Source organism: Rhineura floridana, chromosome 17 (genome assembly GCF_030035675.1).
Source record: "Rhineura floridana isolate rRhiFlo1 chromosome 17, rRhiFlo1.hap2, whole genome shotgun sequence".
NCBI lineage: Eukaryota > Metazoa > Chordata > Lepidosauria > Squamata > Rhineuridae > Rhineura > Rhineura floridana.
Genome location: NC_084496.1, coordinates 30,037,632 through 30,053,279, shown reverse-complemented (window position 1 = coordinate 30,053,279; position 15,648 = coordinate 30,037,632). Strand labels below are relative to the sequence as shown.

The 15,648-nt window shown below is 47.2% G+C and overlaps 1 protein-coding gene across 10 annotated transcripts in view; it reads left to right on the top strand.

Moving 5' to 3' along the window:
• RADIL (Rap associating with DIL domain) overlaps positions 1-15,648 on the top strand; it is a 60,120-nt gene that overhangs the window by 32,718 nt on the left and 11,754 nt on the right. For 9 of the 10 annotated variants that reach the window (XM_061599659.1, XM_061599655.1, XM_061599657.1 and 6 more), the window contains 6 exons: positions 543-580; positions 2,723-2,883; positions 10,704-10,816; positions 12,213-12,450; positions 13,824-13,996; positions 15,268-15,418. In XM_061599659.1, the coding sequence (XP_061455643.1) occupies positions 543-580; positions 2,723-2,883; positions 10,704-10,816; positions 12,213-12,450; positions 13,824-13,996; positions 15,268-15,418 (874 nt within the window). The remainder of the gene's footprint in view (positions 1-542; positions 581-2,722; positions 2,884-10,703; positions 10,817-12,212; positions 12,451-13,823; positions 13,997-15,267; positions 15,419-15,648) is intronic. The other variant, XM_061599665.1, reaches the window with a different exon arrangement.

Below are 15,648 nucleotides of genomic sequence, written 5' to 3'. Positions count from 1 at the left end.
TCCCAGGCATTTCCAGTGTTTGAAAAGCTGGAAAAAGCTTTTCTCTGCTTGAGGCCCCAAAGAGCAGCTGCCAGTCAGAGTAGAGAATATTGGGCTAAATTGACCAGCAGTCTGACTTATTGATGTATGACTGTATTTCTTAGTATAAGGGCTTCATGAACAAGGCTAGCAGGAGATGTTGCAGGATGGAGTTGCCGCTGCTCAGGATTCCTGCCGCTCCACTCCATCCGCCTGTTTTCTGCCCCCCCCCCCGGGGAAACAGTCATGGCCACTGAGCATGTTCAGTCTGCCTTGGAATGTCCTGTGGGGTTCCCTTCCCCTTGGGGTTTTATTTTCTCTCGAGATTGCTTGTACTTCTGCAAACCTCAGGGTTCCCCTGAGCCTGTTGCAAGGCCCCTCCCAGCTTGTACACTGGAAATAGAGGGAACGGTGTGAGAAAGTGTGGCTGGCCAAATGGAAATGGATTGTGTAGATTTGGGCCCTTTCTGTTCACGTTCCCGTGCCAGTGGCATGCATTCACTTTTGGTGTCTTCCACTTCTAGGAGAAAACGAATGAACTAGCTGAGAAGCAGTCCCAACAGTAAGTCTTCTTCTGCATCCAGAATTTCTGCTTCTTTTGACACTCAAGACTTGCAGTCGTGTGCCAAATTACCCAGAAATAAGCCTCACCGTGAGAATTGAGAAAAAAATGAGCATATAGGATTGTGCTTGCACATCACCCAGACGATAGTCTTTGTCATCATGGTATATACTGTATATCGTGCAAACACATCATATAACAAGAAGTATTTTAACTCATACAAAACCTATTCAAATGCAAAGCTAAAGATAAATGGGCCTGGTTCACACAGTACAGCAACCATGGTTTATTTAGCCAAAATGTGCTTTGTTTGAATGCCTGAACTGACCAATCTTGGTTTGTTTTCTGGCACAGCGTGATTTGTTTGTTGTTGGTTTGCAAATGATGACTTGCTTTAACTATAGTATGGCATTATGTCTGAACCCAACAGCTTAACCATGGTTTGTTTGGACATCCCATCTCATATGCTCGCCAAGCTTCAGAGGCCTGAAGCAAGAGCAGCTGGAAAAGAAACAAAGCTTTGGAGAACCAAGCCATGGTTTCTTTGCTTGTCTGTGAGACAACCTGTGGGTTGTTGAACAAACCATGGTTAAAACAAGCAATGACCCAGCCTTATGTGGTAGTGTAGCACTAGCTTTCTTTCAGACGGCGTTGCAGCTCTGAACGGTTCCCCTAAATGATGGTAACTTCAAAATTCAATGGTTGACTTGCTCTTGAGCATGCCTGATTCAAGGGTGATGCTTTTCATATATCCAAAATGAACTACAGAAGTTAGCATTTAATATGAATAGTCCTTAGTTATATTTGCTGATGCATTTGCATAATTCTGGACAAAATACAACCTGTTCTTCGGAAAGAGGGAATAAAAAAGGTCAGAGTGGAGTAAACTGTCTTGCATCCAAATCCGTTTCCTGATGTGAATATCCTGCAGTTCTGCGCAAGTGCAGAAAGGCCACAGAAACATCTGATTAATTTAGCTTTCCAAGAGTTGCAGCTTCCACTTAAATAAACCCAAGTTTCTATGCCTTGTGAATAACATTTATTTTTTGGAGGGGTAACCCACCTTGAATACCATATTTGGTTGGAAAGTGGCCCAGGAATGTTTTAAATGACTAACTAAGCATGAGCAGGAACTGTGTGGGCAAAGTCTGCTATTAAAAATAATTCTGAATCTCTAGCTTGTAACAATGGCTATGTGGGACCTCCATGTTCGGCCTGCCACTCAGTACCAATTGTTGGACGTCAACCGAGGAGGAGGGCTATTGCATTCAGATGTCTGTGCTTGTTTTTCTTAACTGTGAGTGGCCTGTTGCTCAGCCATTTATTATAAAAACCTTGTAAGAATCTAGTGTCTGGATTTGCTTGTTTTGTGCTTCCCTCATCATCCTTTTTTCCTGTAGTGTTATGCCTCTTTAGATGGTAAACCTGAGGGCAGGGACTCAGTTCTTTTCACTGACATGCAATGGTGATCTGGGAGCCTTTGTGGCTGAAGGGTGGGATATAAATGTTTTGAATGTATCTGGCTGGCTGGCCACTGTAGAAAGCAGGACAATGGGTTAGGCGGCCCTTAGTCTGATCCAGCACAGCTCTCTGTATCGTCTTACGTTCAGAGTCCTACATTAGAATGGGGGAGGAGGCAGAGAGCGAAAGGGAACCTTGGCACATTCCCACATTACACAATGCATGTGTCCTTGCAGCAGTCAAGGGCACATATGTATGCCCAAAGATGCATTGTGGGAATCTGCCCAAACTTAGTCCAAGAGAGGCTGCTGTCCACATTTAAGCCAACAAATTACAAATAGAGTGCACAGGGACTGTTTTCTCATTAGCCTTTAGATTAAAAGCAGCTTGCATCTTTACAGCCTCAGGTGTGGAGCTCGTCTGCGTTAACAGCCTCTTTTCAGTGTTTATTGTGCTTCAAGGCCCAAGTGTCTCCTGCTGTGGTTTCTTGGTTTGCTTGTCCATGCAACAATGAAAATATTCCCAGGGAGACTATTTTATGCTGCCACGGAAACTGAGAAGAAAAGATTCCACTTGCAGGCCAAAGTTCAATGCCAGGAGGGGCTGGGGGTGAGCAGGATGGCAAGTGGGCAGGTACGGCCTCTGCTGGGATGTCTTTTAACTCTTGGCTTCTCTCGTCAGCCAGGATCCAGCCTCCCTCTCCCGCTTCACCATCAAAGACCTGCTGCCGGACTTGCAGCACATTCTCTTCTGGATGTCAAACTCCATTGAAATCCTCTACTTTGTCCAGCAGAAATCCCCAGTTTATATCCAGAGCATGGAGGAAGAGCTGGACATCAAAGGTGAGACCTCTCCGGCAGCCTTCCCCAACTTGAGGCCCTCCGGAGGCTTTGAACTGCAACTCCCCATCACCCCCAGCCTGCACAGCTGCCTGGGGCTGTTGGGAGGTGTAGTCCAAAGCATCTGGAATGGGTGGGAGATTTGAACTGCTTTGCAATATTGTCAGCTGCTTCCTTGAACTGTCTGTGAGCATTATTTACGAATTGCCTTGTCATTGCACAGAATGGTCATCTTTATTATTGCCACCACTGCCAAGACTAGGACTACTTGTGTTGATTTGGGGCTGATTTTGACTGTGGGGATGTATGGATGTGTGGATGTGTGGTTGTGGGGGAATTGTAATGACTTTTAATTTTAATTTAAATTTAATTTAGCAGTATCAGAGTGTTAGAGGTGGGTCTCCGGCTCATTATTGTTTTAGGGTGGGTGGCCTGTCTAATTGGCGAACAGGGACAGGGGCATGTGCAAGTCAGGGGGGGATGTGACAGGGAGGGTGAGGGGCCAAACTATAGAAAGAGTGGGCGGCAGATGCTGGAATGGTACTGTTGGCAGACCATGCCAGATGAGGGGAACACGGGATAGATGTGTAATACCCATCCCATGTTCCTGGTCTGTTCAGAACCAGACGACAACTGGGGGATGCAGGATTCCTACCGACCTTCGATTGTTGTTGTGTAATGCCAGGTCTGTAGTACAAAAAAATCGCATATCCATGATATAATCTTGGATGGGCAAGCAGACCTGGCATGTATTACGGAGACCTGGCTGGATGAGGCCTCAGCTCCCATTCTTGAGGCCATGTGTCCGCCGGGTTTCCGTTATGCACAACAACCGAGGGTGGGAAGGCGGGGAGGGGGTGTGGCAGTCATCTATCGGGAGTCTCTAGTTTTTACCAGACCTCCTCTTCATAGGACTAAGTTTGTTGATTGCATGTACTGGAGGTTGGGCCCGAAGGGCAGTTTGGGGATCCTGCTTGTGTACCGCCCACCCCGCTGCACAGCAGACTCCCTGGCCGAGGTGCTAGAGATGGTCTCGGCTGTGCGGGCGTTGTCCCCAGAGCTGTTAATTCTCGGGGACTTCAATGTACATGCTGAGGCCACTCTCGTAGGAGCCCCTCGGGATTTCCTGGAAACCATGGCTTCCTGGGAACTGCACCTTAGTAATATTGGGCCCACCCATGTAGCCGGTCATGCCCTCGACCTTATATTTGTCCTGGGAGGGGAGGGAAGTGTTCTGAAGTTGGGGGTGGCTTCTTCCACCCCTGTGTCATGGTCAGACCACTATCTGGTAAATATAGACTTCTCGATACCACACACCCTCCGTAGGGGAAAAGGACCTATTAGAATGGTCCGCCCCAGACGCCTAATGGATCCAGAAGGATTCCTGACTGCGCTTGGGGAATTGGAACCTGCTGAAGGCCGCACGGTCGATACCCTGGTGATGGAGTGGAATGAGGGGATCACCAGGGCTCTGGACCGCGTGGCGCCGAAACGTCCTCTCCCCCTGAATAGAACTCAGTTAGCACCTTGGTATACTCCACGGTTGCGAAATCTGAGACAGGAGGTGAGACGACTAGAACACCGGTGGCGGAAATCCCGTTCCGAAGATGTCCGGACACAGGTTGGAGCAGCAGTAACTGCCTACCAAGTGGCAATAAAGGCAGAAAAGAAGAGGTTCTTTGCTGCCTCTATTGTGTCCGCAGAGTGCTGTCCCAGGAGGTTGTCCCAAGTGGTCCAAAGCCTGGTCGGTCCAGTTGCTCAGGAACCCTTGGAACAGTCTAAGGCCTCCTGTGACAAATTAGCAAAGCACTTTGCCGACAAAATCGAACATTTACGGAGCTCGATTCCGTACGCCGTGGATACAGTAAATGAAACAGAGTTGGCCAGTTGCAACCCGGTCAAATGGGATCGGTTTCAACCTCTTCCTTCTGAGGATGTGGACAAGGTGCTCTCGACTATGAAGCCTACCACCTGTCTAACTGATCCTTGCCCATCGTGGCTCCTTGTGAGCTGCAAAGAGAAATTGGGCGAGGGGATTAAGGCGGTGGTCAATGCATCCTTGGAGGAGGGTGTAATGCCATTGGCACTCAAGGAGGCAATTGTAAAGCCCATCTTAAAGAAGTCCTCCTTGGATCCCCAAGTTTTGAATAACTTTCGCCCAATTTCGAATCTACCATTCCTGGGCAAGATCATTGAGCGAGTGGTGGCTAATCAGTTGTCGACACACTTGGATGAAACGGATTATTTGGATCCATACCAATCGGGTTTCAGGACTGGACATGGAACTGAAACAGCATTGGTCGCTCTGGTAGATGATATGAGGAGGGCATTAGATAGGGGAGAATTCACCTTTCTTGTCCTCCTCGATCTCTCAGCGGCTTTTGATACTGTTGACCACAGTATCCTTTTACAGCGCCTGGAGGGGTTGGGAATAGGAGGCACTGTACTACGGTGGTTCCATTCCTTTCTTTCCGACAGGCATCAACAGGTAGCATTGGGGGGGGAGGTTTCAGACCCTTGGCCTCTCAATTGTGGTGTGCCACAGGGCTCTATCCTCTCTCCCATGCTATTTAATATCTATATGAAGCCGCTGGGGACAATCATCAGGAGATTTGGGCTGCAGTGTCACCAATATGCGGATGACACTCAGTTCTATCTCTCGTTTAAATCTTCACCAGAGTCGGCTGTGGAGACCATGTCCAAGTGCCTGGAATCCGTGAGTGGATGGATGGGAAGGAACAGGCTGAAGTTGAATCCTGATAAGACTGAGGTGCTACTCGTGGGAGACAAGGGAAGGTTGGGAGATGTTGACCTGGTGTTCTACGGGGTGAAATTGCCCCTGAAGGACCAGGTCCGCAGCCTTGGGGTTGTTCTTGATTCCAAGCTGTCCATGGAGGCTCAGATTTCGGCAGTGAGCCGGGCAGCTTGGTATCAATTACACCTCATTCGTAGACTGCAGCCCTACCTTCCTGCTCATCAGCTCCCACTGGTGGTACATGCCCTGGTCACCTCTGAGTTGGATTACTGTAATGCGCTCTACGTGGGGTTACCCTTGAAAACGGTCCGGAAATTACAACTTAGACAAAATGCTGCGGCTCGACTACTTACAAACTGTCGCCGCCGGGAACACATCACTCCAGTGTTGTTCGACCTACACTGGCTTCCAGTTATTTTCCGGGACCAATTCAAGGTGTTGGTATTAACCTTTAAATCCCTATACGGTCTCGGCCCAGTTTACCTGATGGAGCGCCTCCAGCGCCACCAACCATGCCGCCCAACAAGATCAGCCACACAGGACCTTCTCTCAATCCCGCCAACTAAAACAGCTAGGTTGGCGGGGACAAGAGAGAGGGCATTTTCAGTGGCGGCCCCCACTCTCTGGAACTCCCTCCCGTATGACCTTCGGCATGCCCCTTCCCTGAATGTATTCCGCCAAGCTTTGAAGACCTGGCTCTTCAGACAGGCCTTTGGGACTTACGGGGAGGGTTAAATTTTTACGACGAATAGCCTACTACTCTGTACTGGAATTGTTTTATTGTTTTATTGTTATATTGTATTTTATGATGTATTTTATTATGATGTAATGTATTGTTGTTAAATTGTACGTTGCCTAGAGTGGCCATTGGCCAGATAGGCGACCCACAAATTAAATTATCATTATTATTATTATTGAACATTTTATGGAATGAGAGAGCTGGATAAGGCATGGGAAGGACCATAGTTTATTGATAAGAGTAACGTTTGCATGCCGAAGGTCCCAGGACTCTGGCATTTCCAGGCAAGGCTGGAAACGTTCCTGCTCTGAAATGCTGGAGAGCTGCTGCCACTCAGTGTTGACAATCCTGGGCTGGCTGGATCTGCTTCCTAGGTTTGTGTTATGCTTCCTAAACTTGATCCACCCAGACAGTGACACAATTCTCCAAGTGCGGTACAGCACTGCATCTTTGGGAGGAACCCCCCACACACAAAGGCATGACCTCCTGATGCCCTTGAGAAGAGAAATAATCCCCTTTCTCAAATGAGTGGTGACAGTTCTCGGCTCGACGGAGGCTGGTGCCATGGGTGAAGGCCGGCTAATTCTTTGGACATGCAGACTCCTTGCATCTTTTCTCTCGGGGAATGGAGGGGGAGCAAGCCAAGCCAGGATCTGGGGGATCTCCATGTTCCTGCCTATCTCGGTTCCCATGCTGATAGCAAGCAGGAAGGTCAAAAATAGAGAGCTGGCAGGGAGCGGGGAGAATCCATATTTAGCGGAGGGTTCCGCTCATGCACTTTGTAAGGACAGATGTCTTGGCAAAGGGACAGGGGTGTGTGTGTGTGTTGAAGCCTGTGGAAAAGACACATGATAAACTCTAGGATGTGATCGTCAGCCAGGAGACTAAGGGCTGTTGGTCTATGTGTGTAAGTTGGATGCTTAAAGACTGGGAGGCGAACCTGCACAGATCAGACGGCAAGGCTGTGGAATGGTCTCTTCAGGGAGGCATGCCTGGCGCCTTCTCTCTCCATCTTTAGGTGCTGGAAAAAGACTCAGGCCTTTGGGATGCTGTCCTAGTCATTTTAAAATTTTGTCTATTGTATGTGTTAAATTCGTTTTATATTGTATGTTTTTAAAATGTAAGTTGCCTAGAGACCACTGGGTATAAGGCAACTAACAAAATAAAATGAAATAGTAAATAAATAATGTTACATTAAGAATTGGTCCCTGAAATTGCCTGCTTTCCTCTTCCTTGCCCATTCCTTTTTTCATTTTGTATCATAATCTAATAGATTGTACGCCTGGAGGCAAGGATTGCTTTGTTCTTTAATCTCTGTATAAGTGCTTTGAAGATTTTAGGAGGTTTATACCCAAGTAATAATGATAATAACATGAAGGTGTTCAACTTGTGTCTACAGGCTGTACCACTTGAGACTGTAAGGTGGGGGTGTGCATACATGACTGAATGCTTCTCCACGCAATCCTCCCCTGTCCCCACATATAGAAAACTAGTATGTCAGGGAGAAGATGAGTCACCCCCTTCCTCCTGACATCCACTTTTCTGCGTAAAGGGAACTTTTTGTATATTTATTTATTATTCATTAAAGTATTTATAAGCTGCACTTTTCATAGATTTACATCAAGGCAGCTTACAACGTACAAAGACACAATAAAATTTAAAAACCAATAAAACCAATTAAAAACAACAATGAAAGCATCAATAAATACTGCATTGAAGACTGCTGGAAGAGAGGAGGGCTGGTTCCTGCCGAACCTCTGTTGGTAGGGAGTTCCACAGGTCAGGGCCTGCTACACTCAAGGCTTGGTCCGGGGGGGGGGGCAACCGAACCTCAGGCGTGTGGCTTTGGCTGCACCTTTCAGCCATGTGAGTCCCAACCTGCAGTCTGAAGTGGTATAGCCCTGACATGGATTAGATCACCTCGGTCAGAATTAGTTACTCCCGCTCTGTCAGGGTGCAGGACCTGGAGACAAGCAACTAGGGAGTCCCATAGCAGCCTGAGTGATATGACTCACCTATATCCTCTATAGGTCCAGGATAACGGTTGCCTTCATGTCTTGCCTGCTGGGCCCTTATGGGAAACAAGACGCTTGAGCCTAGCCCACAAGGGGCTCTTTTTACATTCCTGCATCTTGTTGCCGTTATTAATGTATGGAGGTCATAAACCAGGGCAGTTTAAAAGTTTAGCAAATTTCAGTGAGGTATTTAAAACACGTAAAATTGTGGATTTCCCTCCCGCTTAACATTAGGCAAGTGTTGACTTGTGGATATTTCGACGCCTGCTTAAAATGCATTTGTTTGCTCAGGCTTCCCTGATACATTAATGTAGTTGCTACATTAACGTAGTTGGTTTTATATTTTTAATGTTGTATACTGCGTGAATATTTTTATGTGAAGCGGTGCGTGAATTTGACTAATAAATAAACAAATGACATTCCGATTGAACGCAAGGTGCAGGCCGCTTGTCTACTGAGGCAACGTTTACAACTTTAAAGAAGCTGATTAATATAGCATGTGCATTTCCTGTAAATGAAAACGGCCAAGAGGTCTTGTAGCACCTTAAAGACTAACCAATTTATGACAGCCTAAAATACAAATATGCATTTTATGTAATGTGTAGCCTGGACTTATGTTCACAAAAGGTTATGTCTAACTTGGCCAAAACTATGCAGATTATATGTCGCAGTTACCATAGATAGCTGTGATCTGACTCTTGGAAGGGTTCTTCCACCACAGAAGCAAGAGACAGCTTTTGGCACCAGAAGCTTTCAAAGGGCAAAGTGACAATTTAGGTCCCATCTGCACTATATATTTAAAGCAACATTATGCTACTTTAAACAGTCACAGCTTCCCCCCAAGAATCCGGGGAAGTGTTAAGGGTTCTGAGAACCCCCCTTTCCCCCTCACAGAGTTGCAATTCCTAGAGTTTGTTTGTTTATTAGATTTATATCCTGCCCTTCCTCCCAGTAGCTCTGACAACTCTCAGCACCCTTCACAAACAACAGTTTGGGTGAGAATGGTTTTTACTGGCTGAAATCGCATTCATCTGAGGCTTCAGTTTACAGCAAATTTGTTTCCATAATTCCTCAAACACTCCGGCTATTTACCCAAGGTAACTGCCAGTGAGGCCTGTGTTTGAAAGGGCCAAACACCTACCCTGGTACCTCCACCAGTGGTAGTCAAAGTGATGCCCCCCAGATGTTACTGGACTCCAGCTCCCATCAGCCCCATCCAGCATGGCCAATGATTGGGGATGATGTGGTTGCAGCGCAGCAGCTTCTGGAGAGCCCCACATTGATTGCTGCTGACCTACACCAAGCTGTTAGCACCGTAAGACTCTGACACTGACATATTGGGGAAAGGAGCAGGTGTGTAGCTTGGGGATACTCCTGAATCCAGATTTATCACTTGAGGTCCAGGAGGCTTCAGTCACTCAGAGTGCCTGTTTCCAGCTATGGTTGGTTCACCAGCTACAGCCCTTCCTGGACTGAGGTAGCCCGGCGATAGTGACCTGTGCTCTAGCAACCTCCTGGCTGGACTACTGCAATGTGCTCTACGTGGGGCAACCATTGAAGATGGTACAGAAGCTGCAGCTGGCGCAGAATATGGCTGTATGTGTTGTGAGTGGTGCAGCTAAAACAAATCACATAATACCAGTCCTACGTGAACTGCACTGGCTGACCATTTGCTGCAGGGCTCAGTTTGAGGTATTGACCAAATAAAGCCCTAAACAACTTAGAACCCAGCTACTTGATGGATCCCTGGATCTGCACAGCTCCCTATGTGGTGAGACAGGGCAGGGACTTTTCAGTGGCATCCCCACATTTGTGGAACTCCCTCCCTCTCTATGGAGATAAGGACCATAATGTTTGCTTTGCATGCAGAAGGCGTCCAGTTCAGTCCCCAGCGGCATCTCCAGATAGGCCTGAAGCCCTAGAAAGCCTCTGCCGGCTGCATCTCTAGGCCATACTGAGCTAGATCTACAGATGGTCTGACCTCATCTATTGCAGCTCCCTGTAAGGCAAGGACCCCCTCAGTGAAAGTGTTTAGACAACAACTTAAAATGCACCCAGGCTATTTTTGGTGTTGTTGCTGCTGAACTGCTTCCATTGCTTTAATGTGATCTTTTATCGATGTTTCAATTAACTGCTTTATGAGTTTATTATGTGTGGGATCCCGCAGCATGAGGGACAGTTTATAACTGTCAATAAATACTGTAAACAGAAGCCCTCCAAGATGGAGGCTTTCGTTCAGCTGCAAAGATGCCATTTCTCAAGAAACAAATGTTCCTTTTCAGTCTCCTAACCCTTCCCTTTCCTCTCCTTTTAGGGTCCAAGGAATCTCTCTTTTCCCTGACTATAACTGCCAGTGAGGAAGCCATGACGGTTCTCGAGGAAGTCATCATGTATACCTTTCAGCAGTGTGTTTACTACATCTCCAAGGTACCTCTGCCAGTACATCATCTCTGCTTGTTCCAGGTGTTTCCTGAGGACCAAAGACGGGCAACCCCCCCCCCATAGAATAAAGGGTGAACACTTTTAAATGCTTCTCCCACCCCAATGCAAAGCAACAACAATCCCTCTTTGCATTGCAAGAACAAAACAAGCATATCAGAGAGAAAGGGATGACCCTCGCCTGTAGTCTGAAGTGGCACAGTCTACCACCACCTCAGGCTGCTGCATTTGTAGAACCAGCCATTTTGAGAAGGGGGGAAATTAATGACAGAGCAAATGAGCTCCAGGCATAAGAGCCTTTAGCCAATCGGGTTTCATTTGAAACAAATCCAAGAGCATCCAAACTGGCCTACTTGTTTGGAATTATTCTCCAGTTGCTCTCAGAAGTGGTACAGTCCTGTCTCTACCGCTCCGGAACTCATTCTGATTCGCATGTAGATTTTATTGTATTTTTTTCCTTACATTTTTCTCTTGCCTTTCCTCCAAGAAGCTCATGTTCCCTACACCCATTTTATCCTCACAACAATCTTGTGCAGGAGTCTGACCGCAAGCAATCTCAGGTCTCCTCTTTTAAGTCCAACCTTCTAACCATTTTTTACTGAAATGAGGTGGTAGATAGAAGTGGTAGAATTCTGGGGGGTGCTGGACTAGGATGCCATATTTATGCCGGCCACCTAACCTCCGGCAGGTTTATATGAATGCACAGTCTGAGTTATTACAGCATTAACTGCAGTGATAACTTTGGAATGTGGCTACAAACAATGATCTGCCGTGGTTGAATTCTAGTATTTTTCCTTTTACCTCCATATGTATATACATCATAAATTAGAAACAAAAACTACTGTTTAATAATGTAAGGGTAAAAAAGTATCCCACGTTATTAACGAACTCATTCTTATGCATTTAGTTCCATAGTTTTAGATATAGTCATGTGTATTTAGGACCTAAATTTTAGGTGAACCAAAAGGACCCCCAGAGGGGCTACAGAGACCCAAGGACCACAAATCTACCACTCTACTTAACTCCCTGTATGTAATAAACTAGCAGATCAGTGAAGGGCTTTGTGTTTACTACGCAGAGCAAGCTGGAGAGGAATATGATCTCTCTCCGAATTAGGGATGAGCAAGGATTTCGATAAAATCGGAATTGGCATCAGACTCCCGGATAATTTGCAGGTATGCTATCTATGTGGAAAGATCCTGAAACCTGAGAACTTCAGCTGATTTCCAGACATCGGATTTTTACTACATTGAATATAACTTAAATGGATCAGCCTGCTTTGCTTGCTAACTGAAGTTGACTAGGAGTGGCTGAAACTGACCAGCCTGTCTTTGCTTGCAATCAGAAATGAGTAAATGCTGTTTTTTTGCTCTCTCTCGTTCAGTCTCTGTATGTGTCTTTGCCCACCCTGTTGGAATGCAACCCTTTCCAAAGTGATGGGCGGGACAGCTGGCTCACGTCTCCCCCACTGCCCGAGGAAGTACGCAAAGTGGTGCTGATTTACCAGGCCACCCTGGACCTCCTCCACCAGTATGAGGTGCACCTGGAAATTGCCTCTCAGATGTTCGCCTACCTGTTCTTCTTCACCAACACCCTCCTCTTCAACCAGCTCATGGAAAAAGGCGAGTGGCTTGCTGTGAGGTAGCTCAGCATTCCCAAATGGCCCTGGCGCAAGCTCTTCTGGGCAACAGACCTGCAGACTAGGAGATGAGGGAGACATCAACAGTGCAAAGCTTTTTGGGGGTGGTGGGAGAGGGCCGAGCCTACTGTGGATCTGCAAACACTGTGTTTGGGGCAGGTGAGCAAAATTTCATATAAACTGAGCCCAGGAGCAACTTCGTCATCCTTGTTTCAAGGAGAAGCCAGCTGTGGCAGGTGGGAGCAAAAGGCAGCCAAACAGCAGCTTTAGCAGTGGAGGCAATTTTCAGTAGAACCCCCCCCCCAAATCCTGCCCTGATCTGACTCAGTGGCCCCTGTGGCTGCTGTTAGTTTTTTTAAAAGTGGAGGAGAGTCCCAAGCGCAGGACTGAACGGCTTGGTGGGCCAGTGAATCCATCCAGAATCAGGTGCAAATTGCATTGTAATTTTTTCGGGAGGGTGGGAACTGATGCAAAGTTGCCCCTCGCATATCTCCTGTGCCAATATTATTCAGGTCGGACCCCTTCCAAAGGCAGCAGGTCTTCTGTGCCTTCCCCCCACCAACCCTTCTTCAGCCTCCCTCCGAGAATTCATCGTGGGCACATCCATCCTGCTCAGGATAATTTTGCCGCAGGATTTGCTGCTGTCCAGTTTGCTTTGAAGCAACACGTGGTAAAATGCTGCCTCCTGTGGCTTAAGATGGAAGAAATATTTGCTCATTAATCATTCCTAATGACTGCAGAGTTTCCAATACGTGGTGGCTGAAGGCACTCATGGTTCAAAAAGGTAAAAGGGGAGGGGGGGGAGGGAAGGAGATGCAGGAACTAGTGCAGGCCTCTCGGAGCCTCACAGCAATAGGAACTTCTAATCGCATCACTCAAGGAAGAGAGACTGTGTGTGTGTATATGCATGCGTGCAGTATTTTGCTACCTTGCCCCTTCCTTCAGTTGTTTTCCCCTCTAGCCTACTTTTAGCTTGCAGTGTTTGCAGGCTGGGAACTGACTTGTGCTTCTTGTACTGTGCTGAGCACTATGGATGCTGGCGGCAAGGTAATGAATGAATAATAATTTATTTATTTTATACACACACATACACACCCAATAACCAGGTGGTCTACAAGGGGAAAAAATTACAAAAATGCAGTGTGGACCTAAAATCTAAAACCAGAATAAAATCAGCAACAGAATAAAACCTGCAGGGGAGAACAGCATTGGTACAATTAATCTAAGAAGCACTTGACACTTATTTACGAGAGAAAGATAAATAAAAGGTCTTGCACCATTGCGTAGGAACCAGGCCATCTGATTAGGTGAGCCAGGAGGTGCTGACCCTTCCACACTTTTTCTTTTGTCCTTCAGGGTGCTCCTTGGGCTGTTTCCACTGGTCGAAAGGAGTGAGGGTCCGGGCCACCTTGCGGCTTCTCCTGGAATGGGCCCAGAGCATGGGCTTTGGCCAATTGGCACATGAATTTTTCAGCAAGCTCTCCAGTGTAGCGAGCCTCTTGGCTATGCCAAACTCCCAGCTTGTGCAGGTGAGGCCTGGGCCAGAGTGGGAGCCTCTTGGCCCAAAGTATTTTATGTGTTTATTTATTATTTGATTTATATCCCACACTTCCTCCCAGCAGGAGCCCAGGGCGGCAAACAAAAGCACTAAAAACACTTTAAAACAGACATTAAAATACATTAAAGCAATACATCTTTAAAAACATTTTTTAAAAAGGTTTCAAGTCATCTTTTTTTAAAAAAAACATTAAAAAAAGTTTTAAAACATATTAAAAAGCAATTCCAACACAGGCGCAGACTGGGATAAGGTCTCTACTTAAAAGGCTTGTTGAAAGAGGAAGGTCTTTAATGGATGCTGAAAAGATAACAGACGGCACCTGTCGAATATTTCAGTAGCCACCCCATCAGTCTGGTGTCTTGAGAGCAGTGCTGAGCTTTGTGTGCACAGGACTCCCATCTTATGAGTCATGCAGTCGAGGCCACCAGCCAGCCTCACTATCACGTGATGCTGGCTGCTTAGAAGAGCCAAAGGCCGAGTCATGTGATCAGATATTTTAGGAGAGGAAGAGGGAGGCTGGGACGTGCCACCAGATCAGTGGCCCAGTAAAACCATCAGTCTGCCTTGAAACATAAAGGTGTTCACCTTGATTAAGGATATCAGTGGCTGCTATATTACCTCCAGATCAGAGTCACTGTGCCTCTTGGGTACCAGTTGCTGGGGACACGAGTGGGGAGAGGAGTGCTGTTGTGCTCTAGTCCTCCTTGTGGGCTTCCCACTGGTGCGCACTGGTGGCCACTCTGGAAAATAGGATGTCGAGCCAGATGGGCCGCCTTTAGCCTGACCCAGCTGCTGCAGGGTTCTTTGCCTGTTGCTGACAATAAGATCCTCCAACAGCGCATGACAGATGCTTTTCTGTTTAGCGGTGTCCAAAACTCACCCTCTGCATCACCAGCAAAATAACTGTGGGAAGGAGCTAGGGTTGGAATCCTCTGTGCTCTCCCAGAATGCAGTGCAGCACAAAGAGGAATGCCCAGAGGAGACACACTGCCCTGTCCTGTCACTTCCGTGAGCCAGGACAACCCCTCTAGCCCATATTATAATTTGAGCCCATGCGAAGCTTTTTCATGGCCAACAAAGCGAGCATGTGGCACACTGCCAATTAATCTGAGCTGCAGTGTTGGCTGAAACCTGGTTTCCATGTGCATGCCATTGTGGTGCCTGCTGAATGGCCACCTGGTTGGCGGTCGTATAGAGCAGCCCACAGCCACGCTTCACCCACTCCTTTCTTGGCTTGCTCAGATGACGTGGCCTGTGCTGAGAGCGGAATTCCCCGCCCTGAATCCTGCCCAACTGCACCACATCCTCACCCAGTACCAAGCCTCGTCTGATGTGGGGTGTGTACCAGTCTGGCAGCCCAGCAAGGAGGATAGTCTGGCCGCCTTCAGGACAGGTAAGGCTCAAGACTGAGCATGGCTGGGTTGGCCTGGGACAGATTTTCTCTAGAATCTTGGGGAAATGTCGGTTGTGGCTATGGCTAGGCAGATGGGCTTCTCAAGCCCGTTTGATTCCCACTGGCAGTCAAAAGGTGGCATTTAAACGGTAAGCATTATTGTATGCCTTATTTTTTGTACGCATTTCCCCAAAATACGTATTTTTCAATGTTTTTCAACACACGTTCCC